The 21,775-nt window shown below is 35.8% G+C and overlaps 1 protein-coding gene across 26 annotated transcripts in view; it reads left to right on the forward strand.

The window, feature by feature from the left end:
• NOL4 (nucleolar protein 4) overlaps nt 1–21,775 on the forward strand; it is a 675,738-nt gene that overhangs the window by 600,130 nt on the left and 53,833 nt on the right. For 22 of the 26 annotated variants that reach the window (XM_081562521.1, XM_081562531.1, XM_081562522.1 and 19 more), the window contains one exon: nt 10,383–10,563. In XM_081562521.1, the coding sequence (XP_081418647.1) occupies nt 10,383–10,563 (181 nt within the window). Of the gene's footprint in view, nt 1–5,033; nt 5,119–10,382; nt 10,564–21,775 lie in introns of those variants that run through there. The other 4 variants (XM_081562525.1, XM_081562512.1, XM_081562518.1 and 1 more) reach the window with 2 other exon arrangements.

Genomic DNA, 21,775 nt, shown 5'->3' on the forward strand with positions numbered 1-21,775 from the left:
TAGAAGTCAATGCATAAAAAAGAACAATACACAAAATGAAACTCTGGGAATATAAAATATATACATGATTGTCAAAAAATATTTTAAGAATTGGAAAGCCTTTTAGGAAATTGCTCAGAAACATAAAAATTTAGGAAAATAGTTTTTTTTGAAAGATCAATTTAGGAGAGCCAACATCTGGATATTAAAGAGAAAGTAGAAAGGAAGAAATTATCAAAAATAATTTTCCACAAAAGTGAAGAACCTGCATTACTGTAATGAAAAAAGCCCATAAAGTTATCAGGACAGTAAATGCACTTATGTCAATCACATCATCATGAAAGTTTAAGAACACATGAGATAAAGAGACAAATTGGAACAGTCCAGAGAGGGAGGAAAAATAAGTCACACATAAATAATCAGAAAGCCAACAGATGTTAACCAGAAAAACCATTCTCAACACTAAAACATATGGGGGCCAAACTTGCAAACTTCCATGGAAAATTTTATATCCAGCCAAATTATCAATGAAGCATGAGGGTAAAAGTAATTTAATATACTTGGAGTCTATTTTATAAAGTGTAGCCTTTCACAGAAGGTTATTGGAGAATATTCTCCAGTGGAACAAGTACCTAACCCAATGAAGAAGTTACTCCAAGAAGAGAAAATACAAAATGAGAGAGAAGAAGAATATAATGGATGATGCTATATCCTGTAGCATCTCACAGGCCTAGGGAATCCTCTTTCCAGATTGGAATAAAGAGATAGAGATAGTACAGAGGGGAATATGGGACTGATGAAACCCTTGATTGGATAATATGGAAAATAGTCCAAGGAGTTTTATATTTGTGTTAGAGACTTTGGGAAAAATTAGAAATAGTGTCTTGGAACTCAAACACCACCCAAAAAAGAATTTTAACACTGAAGAAATAAAACTTCAGATACAAAAGTGTACTGATTGTCCACTGGTTGGCTCAATAGTGAACAGAATTATGTCATTCTGGTTTCTCGCAGGTGAGAGATAACCTGTTCTAAAGAGTAACTGAAGACTGTCTAGTAAAGGGACTATTTATATATATAGATATGAGAAGGGCTGAGGAAATAAAGAAGAGATGGTGGAGCACCCTGGGACCAGCCAGTGAGAGAAGCCTGGAGGACCAGTGGAAGGGAATGAGATGGGAACCAAAGCCCTGGACAAGAGGGTGTCTGATAGGATTCAGGAGCAGAGCTGCTCCCAGACTGTGGTATGGCAGGAGAGGGTGCTAGGGGATAGATACCCCCATGCTCTCCTTTAAACTCCTGTCAGGGCTTCCTGTTGATGACTCCCTAGCAGCCAGAGAGCAGGTGAACCCATCTGTTAAGTTCATGGTGGTTATACACCCAGGAAGCAATGTTTAAGAGTGCATCTAGAGGGGGAAACTGAGAATATTCAGTATATCAGCAAAAACATGTGTTGTTACGATTTCTTATTGTAAGGCAAATTCTAGTCTAAGCTATATGATGCTTACCTGACCGAATTTAACCAAACCCTGGATCAGATGTCTTTGGATATGAGGAATGTTTCATGTCAAGTGTAGAATGGATTCAGTGTGATGTTCACATACACAGGCACACTTCCCCTGTATCTTCGCATGACTGCCTCTTCTTTATCATTCTGTTTCTTGGCTGATGGGATTATGTATTTTTCTCAGAAAGATTTAACCCTCCTGAATACCCATCTCCAATCATTCTTTTATGTAACTCTATTTAATTTTATTTTTAATGGATACCACTCTCTGAAGTTAGTATTATAACATATATATTTTTTTAATTTCTTCCTCTTGTCTAGCCTCTTTCCCACCTCACAACTCTATACGTCTCTGAAGGGCAGGAATTGGATGATCTATCTTCACCTGCTTGCTGAATGTGTAGCCCAGGGAATGGAAGGGATTCAATAGAACATTGTTTAAATAATTCACTAGGAAATAAAATGGCTGCATAAGATTGTGTCCTGGATTGTACCTATGAGATAATAAAAAGGAGCTTGTTGAATATGACACAAGTCTCTTGCTCAGGAGACTGCAGAGACAGATGAAGGTGTCATTTACCAATATCAAGAACTGAGGAGGTGGAGCATATTATGGCTGGAGAATTAGGAGTTGGGGGAAGATAACATGACATACATACTCAGTGGGATGCACTTGTGGGGCATGCAGTTATTTATGTCCAGTAGGTAGTTGAAAATGTGGACCTGGGAAAAGATCTTAATTATAGATTTAGATTTAGAGGCCTTTGGTGTAAAGGGGTAGATGAACTCATAAATGGAATGAAATCTTGCGAGGAAATTATGCAGAGGAATGAGCAGGAGAATAAAAATGGAAGGGAAAAAGAAGCTGAGTTATACTGTTGCTACCAAAATTTATTGTGGAGTAGGGTAAAGTAATCCAATATTGTAAGGAAAATGTTACCACTACTTTTCAAATTCAAGTATGTTCAGGAACACTAATGGGCTTGATTGTGTGTATTTTTGAGAAGTTAGAGAATTCCTAAAAATTACTGACTCCTTGAATACTTAGTTTTTCATACTAGGTGGAAAAAAATTAGAAACTTTATATTTGAAGAAATATGTCAACAATTATATTTCTCTTCTTCCTATATATACCCTCCACCCACAGTCAACATAGTACATCAGATCTCTGTATTTGTAAAACACTATACATGGTAAATCAAAAGCAGTATTATCAAGGAAAGGAAAGTTAACAAAAAAATATTTTACTTACTTGTACACATAACACCAGCATGTAGTCAGACATCAGTGATGTATTTTAAATTCATCCCTAGATTATTTTTAGATTATTTCATATTGTCTCATACATGTTTCCTTTAAAATTTAATTTCACATTAAAAGCATTATCACTCAGTGATGCAGGCATCACCACTTTGATGGCTTTCTCATTACCTTAGTTTGACTATTTCATGATGAATATACTTGAAATATCAAAATGGAAAGTTAATTCTTACACCCAGTTTAAATTAAATTATAATAACCTGTAAGCTTTTATTCCAGTATGTTTGGAAATTAAGATCTCAATTATATGGCTCATTCAAGATATACAATTCAGATGGAATTATGTTTACTCTCTGATTGAACATAATGTTATTCAATAGTATCTGTGAAGGATTCTATTATGTAGATGACATTCGGAAGGGATTTTTCTTTGTTCTGCTCATTCGACCATGCTAGCACACCTGTTTCTAATTTTGAAACCACCTATGATTACCTCCCAACATCAGTGTTGAAATAACATCATTAGTCAAGTTTTTTCTACTTACTCAAAACGAAATATGAAAAAATGAAAAATTTCTGCCATGACCAGGTTTATTTTTTTAAAAAAGCTTTCATTGTATTTTTCAAATCTCTTTTTCCTGTTGAGCCAAATTTTCTTAATCCAGTAGTAATACCTCCCACAACTATACTTAGGAGATTTAGGGTAACTGACATCTGGGATAAATAAATTGTATCTGAGAGATCATTTTTCAAGTACTTTGGTCTGTACTTTTGGTCAAGTACTTCAAGTACTTTGAAGCCTAATCTTGTACTTTGGGAAAACTTATATATTCACAGAAATGAAAAGAAAGTCAGTATGTTTCTCTTAATTTATCTTTTAAAATGGCATGTATTATTTTTTATTTGATCTAAAATGTTACAATCAAAAACAGCATTAAAACTCATGAGTTTATTTTAGCATTAAGCAATAATATATATTTCCAGGCTCCTCTGTCCATGGGATTTCCCAGGCAAGAATTACTATTAGATGTGAACAAAATAAAATAAAAACATAGTCATCTTATCAGACTAAAATTAAGTACCAGAATCTAGTTAAATCCTTTTAAAAACATGCTTTATGTATCAAATTTGATCACATTGTCGATAAAATAATGCACCTCTCCAAGCTGCCTGGCAACATACTCTAGTTAACCATTATGCAGATATTAGCCTTAATCTTCTGATATCACCATGCTAGTATGATTCTTATGTAGTAGCTAATGGTTAACTGCTCTAAAAAAATCTTATTGACCTCCATTGTGCTTCTCAAAGTCTAATTGGTAAAAATATTTATTCTGAATAGAATAGGAAATGGAAGCCCACTCCAATATTCTTGTCTGGAGGATTCCATGGGCATATAAGCCTGCCAGACTATAGTCCATGGGGTCACAAAGGGTTGGACACACGACTGAGCGCTCACACACACACACACGTTCTGAATTTTTATCAAATCTGAAGTGGTTTTTGTTCTGGATTTTTATTTCAGCTGAAATATTTTAATAGCTAAGGATTCTAGCATAGCTATAGGATTTAGAATCTTGTTGTGGAGAAATTTCTAATTTTTTGTTTTGGTATTTTTTTAGACCTCATAGTCAGTGGGATGTTTGGTTCAAGGTCTTTGATCTCTAGCAATCTGAGAAGTAAAGAACTACTTTATATACTCAGTTAAAGTCTTTATTCTCTTCTAGGATATCTTTTACTTTCTATTTGCTTTCCATGCATTTTTCATAAAGATAAATAATTGTATACAGTAGAAGAGATATGAGAATTTCAGATAAATAGGCCCAATTTCTTTTGTTTGAAGGTGTCTAGGGGATATGCTTGTGTGCTAAGTTGCTTTAGTCCTGTCTGACTCTTCACGACCCTATGGGCTGTAGCCCGCCAAGCCCCTTTGTTCATGGGATTCTCCAGGCAAGAATACTGGAGTGGGTTGCCATGCCCTTGTCCAGGGTATCTACCCAACCCAAGGATCAAACCCTCGTCTTTTATGTTTCCTGCACTGGCAGATAGATTCTTTTCTTTACCACTAGCACCACCTGGGAAGCCCTGTCTAGGGGATAGACTAGAAATTTAGAGAGAAAATACTTTGTCAATCTGGAATTCAGATGAGTAAGGAAGATGCCATCCTTTTTCTTCCTTTTGATGAAAGGCATACCTAAGTCTGCTTTACCTACATAAAACTTTTTGATTTCACACAGTTTTTTATAAAGTACTAAAAAGCAAATTTTATTTTGTCATTCATCATTAGATATATATGTAAAAATTTTGGAAAAAAGATTAAAAATTCGATGACAGACCATCATCAGAGACTATAACAGAGACAGTAGTTACAGGTAAGAAACTTTCTGTATATCGGTGCACATATGGGGCAATGTAGGTAACTCAGACTATTACACTGGTAAGATTTATTTTTTCAGCTTGAGCTATGACCAGAGTATAGAATGCGTGAGGAGAAGTGACAGAAGATGTGGCTGGAAAGATTGTTCTCAAACTCTGAAAGGCTTTAGATGCCAGGAGCTTTGGGTTTTGTTCTCTAGGAAATAAGAAATCTCAGGAAATTTTAAAGAGAAATTAACATGATAAGTGATTTTTAAAAGATACGTTTGAGGAGATGTGGACAAGAAGTGCAGGGGCAAACACTGGTCAGAAGGTTATCACAGTGGCCCAAAGGAGGGATTATGGGGCTCTGTATTATGTATTAGCAACGAGTGCTTCTCAGATGTGTGCCAATGAGGGTCATTTCCAAGATGGAGCTGAGAGGGCTTGGGTATTATTTGACTGAGAGAAACCTATGTAAGAGAAGAAAAAAATCTTGGCACAGTGTAGTAAATAGAACAAGAAACATTGGTAATAGAATAGGTGTTATTTTGTTTTTTAATTAAAAATTTTTGCAAGTGGTCTCTGGAGGAAAGAGAAAATAAATTAATTTCAAAGTATTAAATGGATGTAACTGAATACTAAGAAATTCAGGCACGAACCTAAGAGGGAAGGCAGAAATTGGAAGTGAGAATTAAAGAGTAACAGTTATATTACATAGGTAATATCAGAAACCACATCTGCCATAGAATCATCAGATAGAGTACTGTAACTCTCTTACCAAAAGGGAATATTGTATTAAAGAAGATTAAGAAAAAAAAAATGATTTAAGGAAGTTGTTATTTAAATAAAAAAAGCCCAATTGCAAATAAAAGGATTTTGTAAAAAATGTTTTGAATTGTTCTAAGAGTAGATTGTTAAAAATAACTAAAGAGGAACACTGAGGCAAAACCAAGATACCATGACTAAAATAAAATCTTTCTTATTCATAAACTTCATTACAATTTAATGTGAAATATACCAGTTTGGTACTGCTTGGTTAAAACTGAAAGAATTTTCTGAGGTGAAAAATATTATGCTATACATAGGAAAACTAATGACCAAAACAATTATATCTGCAATCAGATTTTATGACCTCAAAGGAATATTACTTTAAAATTTTCATTTCGATCATATTAACAACAGAACTCAAAATTAAGTATTAGAAACCTATAGAAAAAAGACATCTATTTTTTTAATTTGATATTTTTGGTCTGTAACTAAATAGTGTACTGTTACATTTAAGATTGAAATTTAAAAGTGTTAATTCTCTACCCTTGTTTGTAATTATAAAATGTTATGACCGTCAGGAAGAATTTGAGAGTAGATAGCTTTGCGGTGTTGGAGAAGGCAATGGCACCCCACTCCAGTACTCTTGCCTGGAAAATCCCATGGATGGAGGAGCCTGGTAGGCTGCAGTCCAGGGGGTCGCTAAGAGTCGGACACAACTGAGCGACTTCACTTTCACTTTTCCCTTTCATGCACTGGAGAAGGAAATGGCAACCCACTCCAGTATTCTTGCCTGGAGAATCCCAGGGACGGCGGAGCCTGGTGGGCTGCCGTCTATGGGGTCGCACAGAGTCGGACACGACTGAAGCGATTTAGCAGTAGCAGCTTTGCGGTGTAGTAGGTTACTTCTTGCCAGCCATGTATCTTTGCATATCAGCTTAAGGACTGTATTTTTTCTGTATTTTTCTTTAAGTCAATAGTTTTCAAGCATTTATTTTTTATAAAATCATGTCTCTCTGTGTGTGTAAATATTACCACAGTTTGTTAACATAACCTGTCTGGGAACACTTTGTTAAAACTCTTGGTGAAAGCTCTCCTGCTATGACTTTGGTTTCTCAAGTTGGAAGCAAAATCTATCTTCTCTGTTATTTCAGATCTTACATTATAATATTTAGATTTTGTCAAAATATACCTTCCATTGTTACCTTTCCTAGTGGGTTTGGCGGCATCTTTGCAAAGAGCAGTCTTCTCAATCTTCTGTGTTGGCATCTTGATCATTTGTGTGGCCGAGTGGAGACTGTGTGGATGCTCTTAACTATATGAAAGAAGTTGCTTCCTGAGTGTTGTTATATACATGAGTGAGTGTGTGTGTGTGTTTTGATGGCATCATAAATCACTTCTTATCATCGTAAGTAGTAAGCACATATACATTAAGTGCAGACTGTTTTTCCTTAGCAAGAAAGCAGTTTAAATTAGAGCTCTGGTTCTCTCAGATCTTTTATGAATTTCACTGCAAATTCTTATCCACACGTGCTTAGTTCTGAAACATTTGCTATGAAGTGGAGGAAGAGACACTTTTAGAAGGTAAAGAGGTTTTCCAGCAGTTAATACACAAAATAAATTGCACTCCCTCCTGTCATCCATAATTGAAGAGCAGAGAAAATTTAGAGCAGCAACTTAAGTAAAAATGCTACTATCATACAGACTACAAAGACCGAGTAAAGTCAGGAGAAATCAAGTAACAATCTTATAGGAAGTTCAAGTAAATTGATGCCTAAATGATACACATGTTTTGCAGTGATAAACTTGTTTGAGGTCTATGCAATTTTTTTTTTTTACCTTAAAAAAGCTCCTCACTTGTACCTAGATCATCTCAATGATGAACTAAAAGTGTAATTTCATGTTGATGCAAAATGCCTTTCATCTCCAATTGCTATAACAATGTAAGGTGAAGGAAAACAGAAGAAAAGTATCCAGATTACTGAATCAAGCAGAAAACTTTTTGCCATTTGCTGATAATATTTATAGGCAGAGAGAAGTTAATGAAAATATGCAGCATATTTAACAGATAGCAGAGAGTATAAAATCTAAGAAAAATTTAAATTCTTGGGAGATATAAATGCAATATTTTTGAAACCTACCGTCAAAGTTGAGCAGAATCAGTCAAATTTAATTAAAAAAAAAAATGTCTATATAAGATACCTGTGTAAAGGATTCCTTTGGCATTTGAAGTGAGTTAGGAATTCAATCAGTATTGTCCACATACCAGATCAGGTTCAGCAAACTCAAGTTTGTCCTCTCCAGTTTCTATAGAGTACAAAGGATACAGGCCAGTCTTCCCAGTGTGTGAATGAGACGGTCTTGAGCAAGCAATGCCTACTCTTCTAAATAATTTCCAGTCTTGCCCTCCATCTACTCTTCTAAATAATTTCCAGTCTTGCCCTCCATCTATAAGTAATCACTTGTCCTAGTCTAAGCCCAATTGTTCAAATTTGAATTGCATACTTATATACATAAAACAGATATCTATTGATAAGACCAGACTCTAATTATAGAAGTCACCATAACTGTTTCATCTGTTGTATATTTTTGATCAAAAGAAATCTGAATCAAAACAATTCTCCATTGTCTCATACAACGCTGGCAATGCTGGTGGCCATTTCATCTTGTTGATGCATCATTTTTATGGAATTTTTAAGAAAATTTGAACTATGTCCTGTAAAATCTGGGACAGGATTTTTCAGGTTTCTGATGAATAAAATGTGTTTTATTGCTTAGATATGCAGTCATGTAGGATATTAATATATTCCTCTTTTGAAAGTAATCTTCATAGCAACCTAGGGGGCAAGCTGTCAGCTTTGAGAACTTCAGGAGCTAATGATTATTAAAAGTTGCTTATAAAGATAAAATGTGACTCCAGGGGATATTTATTTTTTATGTCATTAAAATCTATGCTTCTTTGAAACCAATAATAGTAATCACTCACGTGAAAAACATGAATTAACTTTATATTAAACTTTTGCCCAAAATACACTGCTGAACAGATTCTATTGGGATTTTGATACTTTATATTTCTCAACATATAGTGGACTACCAAAACAATAATAGTGAAAATCTGTGTTTGAATACAAATGACTCCCTACAAGGCCTATTTTGATTATTCATGGAATTAATTATCTGCCTGCTCAGTGCAGTTTCTGTGGTTTGGAATAACAGTTAATATTGAAAAAACGGAGGCACTTTTAAAAAGTGGCATGTTTAATAATGCAAACTAATTTCATCACACAAAGAATCAGACAGAAAATATTGTGGAAGACAATGCCTTCTTCCTTCTCCCTTTCTGGTCATCTTTTAAGAAACTCTTCTCCGATGGATATATTTTATTGTCATTTTCCAAACCCAGAAAAATGAATTTGGAATGTATCATAGGAGCCACTAATTTTTTTAAACTAGAAGCTCCAATTTTATTACGTTGCCCAAGCTGTTTTCAACCAGGAAACTAGGAAGTTACCCTAAAGGTGGAATTGTTTGAGGCTAGCCTCTTCTTAGTGAAAGTGAAAGTCTCTCAGTCGTGTCTGACTCTTTGTGACCCCATGGACTGTACAGTCCGTGGAATTCTCCAAGCCAGAATACTAGAGTGGGTAGCCGTTCCCTTCTCCAGGAGAATCTTCCCAACCCAGAGATCAAACTCAGGTCTCCTGCATTGCAGGCCGATTCTTTACCAGCTGAGCCACCAGGGAAGCCCAGCCTCTTCTCTAGAACCTCAAAATTGCTTTGAAGTGTAGAATATTTTGCCTTCTTTCCAAATTGCAAGGGCTACATATCTCTATAGAAAAATATTGCACAGCCCAATGGTTTTCACTCTCCCAACAATTTTCAGTATTGTCAGCCATATGCACATTTTTATGCAAAGGATTCCCCAGAACCATTCCCCAAATTCTGCATGACTGAATCACCTAATGAACAACTCCCCACCTCCCCTTCTCCCAGGCCCTTGCAACCACCATTCAACTTTGTTTCTGCGTGCTTGACTAATTTATCTAAAATAAGGGGAATTATGCAATGTTTATCTTTTGGTGATTGGCTTATTTCACTTTAGCGTTATATCCTCAAGGTTCATTCATGTGGTAGGCTATGACAGGGTTTTCTTCTTTTCTTGAGACTGAATAATACTGCATTGTATTTATATACTATATTTTTTAGCTATTCATCTGTCAGTGGACATTTAGGCTACTTCCTCCTCTTGGCTATTGTGAACAACAACTCTCTTCATGTAATTTTAAATTCAGTTGGAAATTGTAAATTGCTCCATCTCCAATCTGTCTCATATTGTTACTTTGCTTTCCTTTTTTTAGTTTTCAGCAAAGTTGTTGAAAATGTGCATATGTACTGATTTAATGTTGACTATATTTTTCTTGTTCAGTGCAGACACATAGATAACAATAAGATAGTCCTGTTCAAGATGAAATAGCGTGGTGATTTGATAAATAACGAAATGCTATTGTCATTGCAGGATGAGTCTGCTCCAACAGACAAACAGTGTAAACCGGAGGCAGCCCAGGGCACTTACTCAACCTCAGCTGTTTCAGGCTCCCAGGAGGTGTTGTACATCAACGGAAATGGGACCTACAGTTACCATAGTTACAGAGGGCTCGGAGGGGGACTGCTAAATCTCAATGATGCATCTAGTAGTGGTGAGTCTTTATTACATATTATGTTTTTCTGTCAATTTGTGGGTATTAAATTTCCTAAACTTGAGAGTAAAAATGGAATGAAGTGTTATAAGCAATAGTCAGTGGCAATCTGCTGAAAAACAAGACCATTTAACACATAATGTCCACCTGTCTACAAGGACATCTCCCTATTCCATTGCTGTTTCTATGTGTAGCAGCACTATTAAGGAACTGAACAATTGCTGTTTTAAACTCAAAAATCTCAACTAGGGAAATAGCAATTTTTTTTAACGAAACAGTCACATATTCTTTCCGTGAAGCTGTAATGTACTACTCGTCAAAAATAATGACACATTTTCTCAATGTTCAAAGAGGTTTTTAATTTGGAAAATTTGAGGTACCGGGAACTTTATTGATTTATTGAAACATACAGTTTTTTTAAGTAAGAAGATACAAACTGAAACAACACCCAGAAACAAACCATGGATCTCTAACCAAAAGCTTGTCAATGACAATGGTGTGTTCCACCAGCAGTGGTAAATTTTTAGGAATTTCTTGCTCCTTATATACCAGAATAAAGTCCACATGTGTAATATAAAGTCATACATCTATTAGGAATAATACACCTGGGTGAATCTCCTATCACTGAGTTGTAGGAAAAGTTTTCCTAAACCATAAAATCCAGTTTTATAAACTATAAAACTACTTAAAATCCAGGGAAAAATATGTTCCATCATACACACACACACACACAACAAAATACATAAAGTAAAAATTAAATGATAAACTGCAAAATTACTAGCTAACTATACTACAAAGAATTAATAGGCCAATACGTGAAGGTCTTCTAAAAAGAAAGAAATACTCAAAACTACATATTTAATATATAAAGCTATAAATATGAACATGCAATTCTCATAGAAAGCAATGCAAATGATCTTAAATCCAGGTATAGCTACTCAAAACTCACTCACTTCTAGTAAGAGAGATGCAGCTTCTATCTGTCAGATTAACAAAAGTCCAAATACTTACAGAATATTTCTTTGACTAGGCTGTGGGAAATGTGTAGATTTGCCTGTAGAAATCCAAAAACTTGGAGTAAACTTGACAATATCTGACAAAATTAAATATTCATTTGCCATTTGACCCAGCAATTTCTTTAGGAATCTCTTGTTAGCAGTTTATCTCAAAGACACACTGGCAAAAATACAAGACATATGCACTTGGCTATTTATTTGTGGCAGTGTTATTTATAAATGCACAAAAAAAGGTTACCAATAAAAGTGTCCATCAAGAGATGGCTAGTCGATTCAATTATACTGCATCCACATAAGAAAGTAATGTTAAGTTATAAAAAGTAAAGAAAAATATATTTATATACTCTCAATATTGAAAAGTATTTATAGTATGCTAACATTAAAGAATATATATATATATATATATATATATATAGAGAGAGAGAGAGAGAGAGAGAGAGAGAGAGACACACACACCAGAATGGAAAATGAACAGAATAAAGAAAGGACTATAAGCCAGAATTATTCTCTGATTACAGTTGGTTGTGGTTTTTTCTTTTTTTCTTTTTTTTGGTAATTTTAAACATTTTATTTTGTATTGGGGTATAGCCAATTGACAATGTTGTGGTAGTTTCAGGTGAACAGTGAGGGTACTCCACCATACACATACACTGAAGAGAATGGATACATGTATATGTATGAATGAGTACACTTGGTTTTTATACTTGGTTTTTTAAATTTAACTGAAACAATTTACATAATTATGGAACAATCTGATCTGAAGAATCCCTAGTATTGAAAGAAAAATTATGCAAATGAACTTTATCTGTTTAATAAGTGGTTGACATAACCCCATAGAGAAGAACTTTTCCAAGTGATCTCAACAGTCATAATTTGATGCCACAGTGTGAAAGCTTATGATAAAACCTTAAACTATTTTCAGTAATCATATTATTATTTTGGAACTGTTGTCTGTGTACTATAGTTTAGAACAAATTTGTAATTATGTTGGTGTCAGTGAAAGGTGGAATTTTCAGCAGGGGGCAAAGTAGACACAGATGTGAAATCAATAAGTTGAAGCAAAAACTCCATAATTTTGTAGTTGAATTGGTAGTATCACTGAGAGCTCAGTGTAGTTTGGTTTTAAAAGAAAAACATACTTCCTATCTTTTCTGCTGAAAATGTGTGGAAACAAACACCAGTTTGAAATTTTGAATTTAGGGCTGGTGAGTTTTTAATATATTGGGGAGGTAACTGTATTATTATAATACTATCAAATGGGTATATACTCTAGAAAATTACCTATCTTTACAATACTAGAAATATGCTCCCAGTGTCTCCTGGAGTGATTCTGCTGGAAGGCTGGGGCTCTTTGGTCTGCCTTAGAATTAAAAGTCCTCTAAGGACAGAGTCACTGAACATTAGTCTGTATCAACTGACCTCCAGCTCAAAAGAGCGATGCCTGAAGTGGAAGAGAAAAAGAAAGCAGCTTATTTTGGGGGGAAAAAAATGTTTCGAGTGTATATGCATCTTTTCAAAATCCAACTAGTAAGCCTTCTTAGCTGTTTTCAATGTTTATTATTATTTGAACAACAAATCAGCAGGAAAGGGGAAGTCTAAGACCAGAAATGGAAAACATAAACAAAAGGTAAGCTTTCTTTTAGCCTATAAAGCTAGAAACAGTTACACTTCTTTTTAAATGTTTTACATAGCAAGTAAAAACTGATAGGTAGCTCAGAACTTAACCACCAAATCAAAAAATTACGGGGAGGCGGGGGAAGTATAGTCACTAAAGATAATAATGACATGATTTTTTGTCTTCTAGATTTAAAAAGATTGTTCATTTATGAAATTAATTTATTAACATTAATTAATAACAATAACTACCACTTCTGAATCATTATGGTGTTTCCATGTAGTCTCTGTTTAATCCTTATACAATCCTAGGAAATATATTCTGCAATTTGGGGGAAATGTTTTATAAAACTGAATTTGCCCCCACTTGAAAAAATAATGTCTAGGTACTACTTCCTTTTTTTCTAACGTGATTGAAACCTATTTTGTGAGGCCCAGAGAAGATGAGTGACTTGCCCCAAATCCCTCCTTAATAAGGGAAGGGAAGGGGCCAGGATTTGACAATCCTGACATCAGAGACCACGATGTAAACCACTGAGCTGGCAATCTATAATGGAATATAATGGAAGCAAGTAAGGAAGTAAGTGACAGCCCCTGGTAAACACTAATCTACTTTCTCTGGAAACTCTCCCAGCCTGGAAATTTCATATAAATGAATGAATCAGTCATACAATATGTGGTCTTTTGTGTCTGGCTTCTTTCACTTAGATGCTGTTGTCAAGGAACATCTCTGTTATAGCATGTATCACTGCTTCATTTTTTTATTGCCAAATGATGTTCCATTCTGTGGATATGTCATATTTTTGTTTAGCAATATATCAATTATTTAGTTCAATTGATGGGCACTTGGTGTTTTCCACTTTGGGGTTACTATGAATAATGCTGTTATACACATTTACATAAAACTTTGTGTATATATGCTATCAATTATTTGGGGGAATACCTGAGAGTGGAATTGCTGATTCATACATGTGGTCCATGTTTAACATTTTAAAGAACTTACAGACTGAGCATGGGCTCTTTCAATTTTTAGAATGTCTCTCAACAAGTCTTACAGTATTTACAATACAAACTTTGCACTTCTTTCATTAACTCTATTGCTAACTATTTCCCTTTGTGATGCTATTATAGAAGGAATGTTTTCCTTAAAACATTACTTTATATATTTTCTATTATTTTGGAATAGTCTGTGAAGTAGTGATATTAATTCTTTAAGTATTTGGTAGAATTTGGTGATATCTGTGCCTGGGCTTTTCTGGAAGGATTTTGTTTCCTGAATCAATCTCTATTTACTTGTTAGAGGGCTACTTATATTGTCTCTTTCTTCTTTAAACTGCAATTAAGTAGTTTGTATATTTGCAGGAGTTGATCCGTTCACCAGAATTATCTAATTTATTGATACAAGTGTTCATAGTTTTCTTTCACAAACCTTTTTATTTTTGTAAGGTCAGTAGTGATGCTCCTGATGTCATTTCTGATTCAAGTTATCTAAGTGTTCTCTTTCTTCTTGGTGATTCTTGGTAAAGGTTTTGTCAGTTTTCTTGATCGTTTCAAAGAGCATTTTGTTTCATTGATTTTCTTTATGGCTTTTCTATTCTCTATTTTACTGATTTCTACTCCCCTATTTATTATTTCCTTCACTCTGCTTACAGTAAATTTAGTTTGCTCTTTGTTTCCAATGTCTTAACCTGAAAAGTTAAGACATTTATTTGAAGTTTGTTTTTTTTTTAATCTTTTTGAATATAGGCATTTGAAAGTGAAAGTTAGTTGCTCAGTCGTGTCTGACTCTTTGTGATCCCATGAACTGCAGCCTGCCCAGTTCCTCTGTCCATGGAATTCTCCAGGCAAGAGTACTAGAGTGGGTTACAGCTATAAATTTCCTTCTAGGCACTGCCTTATCTGTATTGCAAAAGTTTTGGTATGTTGTGCTTTTGCTTTCATTCACCTCAAAGTATATTGTAATTTCCTGTATCATTTCTTCTTTGATCCATTGATTCTTTACAAATATGTTGTTTAACTGCCACATAATTGTGAATTTCCCAAATTTCTTTCTGGTGATGACTTTGAAAAATTTCAGTCCTTTCAAGTTTATTGATGCTGGCTTAATGACCCGGATTATGGTCTATCCTGGAGAATGTTCCACATATTCCTGATAAGCATGTATATTCTACCATTGGTAGTAGGATATTTTGTAAATATGGAGTAGGCCTAGTTGGGGTACAGTGTTGAAGTCTTCTATATTCTTGTTGATCATCTGCCTAGTTTTTATATCCATTGTTGAAAAAATGGTATTGAGATCTCCAACTACTGTCGTTGAATTATTTATTTTTGCCTTCAATTCTGCCAGTTCTGTCTCATTCATTTGTCACTCAGTCATTATGTACATATATTGTTTATACTGCTTCCCAGGTGGCTCAGTGGTAAATTCTGCCTGCCAATGCAGGAGACACAGGTTGGATCCCTGGGTGGGGAAGAAGGAGAAGGAAATGGCAACCCACTTCACTGTTCTTGCCTGGGAAATCCCATGGACAGAGAAGCCGGGCGGGCTACAGTCCATAGGGTCTCAAAGAGTTGGACACAACTGGCACACACACACACACACGCATTGTTTATATTATTATATCTTCCTGACAGACTGATGCTTTGTCATTGTAAAATATTCCCCTTTTTATCTAAAAACTTTATAAAAGTCTATTTTGCCTAATATTAATTACTGATGTAATATCAGGAAAAGAGAATGGTAACTTAGATTATCATGGTGATACTAAAAATGAAGAGAAGTGGCCAAAGCTTTGGACATGGAAATGACATATAGAAGAATACAGAGCAAATGTTTACCTCTACTCAAACACAACCAAAATCATTTATCTTTACTCCCTAAATGTCAAAATAATTGTGGGAGCCCAATGCCAAATGAAAATGTGGAGCCTCGTATTTAAGAATGAAGAATTTCAAGACGGTAACAACACAGCATTGAGCAAAGCATGAGACAATTTTGAGCACAATCCTGTGGGACTATATATTTCCTGTCCCATTTTGTTCCTTTGATTTATTCAGCAAGTTGGAGGAAGCATCATGTTTTCATAAAAAAGGCAGGGAGCTACTGGTAAAGAGAAAGATACTATATACAGTGAGGGAAAAGATTCAAGACACAAGTGAGAATATTTTTAGAGAGTTTTTTTGAGAAGAGAGAACTTGGGAGGAACTGCCAATCAAGAGTAAAACTTGAGAGGGAAATTAAAGGGAAAATGCTGCTATGGATTATTAATTAGCAGGACTCTAAAAGTTTTCTTGCCTTCTACCCATTCTCCACAGAGAAATTAGGGTAATCTTTAAGGAAAGGAAAACCTGAGCACATCACTTCAATACCTAAAACCCTTCTATAGGCTCTCATTGTTCTTAGAAAAATGATATTAGCTAGCTCTTCATGCCTCAGGATCCTCCCTCCTGAAGTTTTCTTTGATCATTTTTTACTCCCATATGTCTCATTTATTGCTCATTTTTAAAATCCTGAAGTCTGCAGGTCTAGATCAGGTACAGTCATAACTCTTGATAGAATCCTGAATTTGTCCCTCGAAGCATGTACCACAGAGCACATAAACATATACATACATGTGTAATCACAATATGCTGTTATTAAATCCCCAGTTGTATTGTTCAGTGATGGTCAAAAGCCACATAGGAAATCTGGTGTAGGTTCCAGGTATGCAGCCATACAAGTGAGCAGTTCTTATCAGTTCAGTTCAGTTCAGTCACTCAGTCGTGTTCGACTCTTTGAAGCCCCAGGGTCTGTTCTTTTAGAAAGCAGTTTTATTAGAAAATGATTTCCATAAATTTGCCACTTGAATATAGATACTATGGTGCTATGATGAGGTTATCAGTTCAGTTCAGTTGCTCAGTCGTGTCTAACTCTTTGCAACCCCACGGACTGCAGCATGCCAGGCCTCAACTCCCACGCCATCAACCCCTGGAACTTGCTCAAACTGATGTCCATCGAGTCAGTGATGCCATCCAACCATTTCATCCTGTCATCCCCTTCTCCTCCTGCCTTCAATCTTTCCCAGAATCAGGGTCTTTTCAAATGAATCAGTTCTTTGCATCAGGTGGCCAAAGAATTGGAGCTTCAGCATCAGTCCTTCTAATGAATATTCAGGACTGATTTCCTTTAGAATTGACTGGTTGGATCTCCTTGCAGTCCAAGGGACTCTCAAGAGCCTTTTCTAACACCTCAGTTCAAAAGCATCAATTCTTTGGCACTCAGCTTTCTTTATGGTCCAACTCTCCATCCATACATGCCTACTGGAAAAACCATAGCTTTGACTGGACGGACCTTTGTTGGCAAAGTAATGCCTCTGCTTTTTAATATGCTGTCTAGGTTGGTCATAACTTTTCTTCCAAGGAGCAAGTATCTTTTAATTTCAGGGATGCAGTCACCATCTGCAGTGATTTTGGAGCCCAAGAAAATAAATTCTGTCACTGTTTCCATAGTTTCCCCATCTATTTGCCATGAAGTGATGGGACTGGATTCCATGATCTTCATTTTTTTTGCATGCTGAGTTTTAAGCCAGTTTTTTTTACTCTCCTCTTTCACTTTCATAAGAGGCTCTTTAGTTCCTCTTTCCTTTCTGCTATAAGGGTGGTGGTATCTGCATATCCATGGTTAATGATATTTCTCCTGGCAATCTTGATTCCAGTTTGTGCTTCACACAGCCTGGCATTTTGCAAGATGTACCCTGCATATAAGTTAAATACTCAGGTTGACAATATACAGCCTTTCCCAATTTGCAACCAGCCTGTTATTCCATGTCCAGTTCTAACTGTTGCCTCTTGACCTGCATACAGATTTCTCAGGAGGCAGGTAAGGTGGTCTGGTATTCCCATCTCTTGAAGAATTTTCCAGTTTGTTGTGATCCATACAGTCAAAGGCTTTGGCTTAGTCAATAAAGCAGAAGTAGATATTTTTCTGGAAGTCTCTTGCTTTTTCTATGTTTGCAATTTTATCTCTGGTTCCTTTGCCTTTTCTAAATCCAGTTTGAACAACTAACTTTTCTTTAAGTCTCCCCACAGTAAAAACTTTACCACCATAGAATCATAAAATCTGAATAGACTTGAGAAATAATTTGATAACCACCTCCTTATTATTTAGGGGCTATTAAGAAAGAAACAGGCTAGGAAAGATACGTGACTTGCTCAAGGCACCATACATGTTGACTTTTTGGGTATTTAGTTAATACATCTTTTGATTTTTTGTATGATGAGATAAAATTCTCTTTGAAAAGTGAAAGTGTTAGTCGTTCAGTTGTGTTGACTCTTTGCAACTTCAAGGACTGTAGTCTGCCAGTCTCTGACCATGGAATTCTCCAGTCAAGAATACTAGACTGGGTTGCCATGCCCTCCTCCAGGGGATCTTCCAAACCCAGAGATCAAACCCAGGTCTCCCGCATTGCAGGCAGATTCCTTGCTGTATGAGCCACCAGGGAAGCCCCAAAAGTCTCTTTAGAATATAGCAAAGAACAACTTTGAGCAATTCAGACTGTGTGTTACTGAGAAGAAACAAGAGTAGCAGAATAATCAGAATGGCCTGCAGCAAAAATGAGATGGCTTCCTTTGAGCCTTGGCCTTGGGCTGAGCGTAATTGAGTGAGGGGAGCAAAGACTAGTCTAGACTTTAGACTCAAATAGCTTTAGACTTAAATCAGAAAGAGTTACTCTAGCTCACATTTGACAAAGGTCTCTAGCTATAGTGACGATAGCAAAGCAAATGGTTGATTTCATGTTGTGAAGGAACTTTAAATAACATTTCTTCTCAAAAACACATTCTGCCTGTAACCCTGGTATTGGCTACTGCTGTTTTTATTTTGTATAGTTTTTGCTTGTTTTAACCACAGGAGGGCACCAAGATTGATCAGACCTGCAAATACCTTTATTTGGGGACTTTCTTCATAAATTCTGGGAACCCCATGCATTCTGACTTTTAAAACGGTATCATCTTTAGCTTGTTTTTTTCATTTGTACGACATCAGAATAGTCATTCCCTGTAACAGATTTGGAACTGTGAAGAAAGAAACTACATACATATACATAAATCTTGAGATCTAAAAAGGCGTAGCAGCAAATTAGCATTATATGAGATGCCAACATCATATCTGATGGCTGACAACTCCAGTTAATCTAAGTTTGAGAATACTTAATTTTAGAATTTGTAGAGATCCTCCAAAATGTATGGAAGGAAGCAACAACTTTCAAGAGACAAAGTTGAACTAGCTATACATCTGACTTAATTTATAAAGGAGAAGACGACCATCAGAATTCAAACCATTAACAGAGAAACTGGGAGGTAATTTGAGTTGGTAGCGTAAATAGGACGGCAGAGTTTAAAAGAGATACAATATTTGCAGAACCTGTATTTATTTGGAGTATAAATACTCTATGGTGTTGAATTAGTCTCCTCTGTACAGTGAAGTGAATCAGCTGTATGTGTACATATATCCCCTCCATCTTGGACCTCCCACCCATCTAGGTCATCACAGAGCTCTGAGCTCAGCTCCCTGTGCTACACAGAAAGTTCCCAATAGGTACCTGTTTTAGCCACGGTAGAGTATATGTATCAATCCAGTCTTCCAATTCAAATGTAATAGGAACATAAACCCTACAGATTATATACTATGTTCAAGAAGAATGTAAAGGCCAAAGAATGAAAAGGATACTTTTAACAATATTTAGATTTAATTTAACAAGTATTTTTGGATTCTCATGTTCAATTCACTGTATTAAGTGCTTTACTTGCTTGGACTGCTATAACAAAAATTCCGAAGACTGGGTAGCTTAAACAACAAACATTTATTTCTCATAGTTCTGCAGGTTGTGCAGTCCAGGCTTAAGGTGCTGGTATGTTTGGTGTCTGGTGAGAGCCTGCTTTCTGGTCCACAGCGGACCATCTTTTCACTGTGCCCCTTTCACATAGTGGAGGGATGAGGGAGCTCTCTGAGGTCTTTTCCTTATAAGGGCACCAATTCCATTCATGAGGCCTCTGCCCTCATGACCCAATCAGCTCCCAAAGGCCCCACCATCTACTACCATCACTTGTGATTTCAGCAAATGAATTTGGGAGGGAGGGGAATGCAAACATGCCATCTATAGCAGGTACATTAAGAGAAAAAAAAAGAGTTGAATAAGGCAGAATCTCTAACGTTAAGATCAAAAAGATAAAACATTCCTCTTCCCCATGTCTGAATGTCAAAATTCTTTAAGACTAATTCATTTTTTAGAGAAACCCATTTTTATTACGGTGAAATTGACATAAGACTATTTTTAAAATTAATTTTTATTGGAGTATAGTTGCTTTACAATATTGTGTTAGTTTCTACTGTACAGCAAAGTGAACCAGCCACACATATACATATATCACCTCCCTTTTGGATTTCCTTCTGATTCAGGTCACTTTGGTGCTTTAAATAGAGTTCCCTGTGCTATACAGTATGTTGTCATTAGTTATCTATTTTATACTTGGTATCAATCGTGTATACTTGTCAATCCCAATCTCTCAATTCCTCCGGCCCCCTCATCCCCTTTACCCCTTGCTATCCATATATTTATTTTCTACCCTTGTGTCTCTATTTCTGCTTTGCAGATAAGATCATCTGTACCATTTTGCTAGATTCCACATGTATGCATTAGTATACAATATTTGTTTTTCTCTTTCTGACTAACTTCTCCCTGTATGACACTCTCTAGGTCCATCCATGTTTCTGCAAATGACCCAAATTTAAATCGTACTTTCTCTGTGAAACTTGACTCTCCCTCACCACTTTTCCACCCTTTGGAAGATTAATCACTCTCCTTCCTTTATTCTAGCACTTATCTCACTGAGTTGTGACATACTCACTCCTGGAAAGCAAGAACTGTCCACTATTACATCCCTTGAATAAGGTCAGAAATATAGTAAGTGTTCAATCATACTGGGTTAATTAATGAATGAATTTTAAAAATAGAATATTTAGTTCCAAAATCAAAAAAAAAGTACAGAGAATTATTGATGTGTATTGGATGAAGGCTGAAGGATTTATCTTAGATAAAGCAAAGTGGCTGAAATTGAGAATTCTGGGGTCAAAGAGGAAGACTTCAAAGATTCTATAAACCCGTGCTTAAGTTTGAATAGCAATAGGAAAATCGTGCCCATGTTGGAGACTTCGTAGCATGGAAAAGGGTGCACTTCAAATCCTTTGTTAGCCAACCTCCATTTGTTTAGAGCTGGCAAGGGTCTGCACCCAACAATCCGGATTTTCAACTTGGACTGTTATCAAAATGACAGCAGTTACAATTTTTATAAAGAACTTATTCAAATCATCCCACTGAAATGAGAAGCAAGCAAGCAGCCAATCCTCCCGTTATTATCACATCCAATTACATAGGACCTTGGAATGCTTTCTTTCTATCAGGAAGTTCACGTGGTGCTGTCTAAAGAGGGCAATTGTTCGCAGCAGTCATCCACTGCATCTATTGAGTCTAAATTATATGCATAATGCATAAGTCAACTACTGATGTTTCCTCTCCACAAACTCCATTGGGCAGCCTTTTCAATTT

This window comes from Giraffa tippelskirchi, chromosome 14 (assembly GCF_054371585.1).
Source record: "Giraffa tippelskirchi isolate mGirTip1 chromosome 14, T2T-mGirTip1v1.2.pri, whole genome shotgun sequence".
Lineage (NCBI taxonomy): Eukaryota > Metazoa > Chordata > Mammalia > Artiodactyla > Giraffidae > Giraffa > Giraffa tippelskirchi.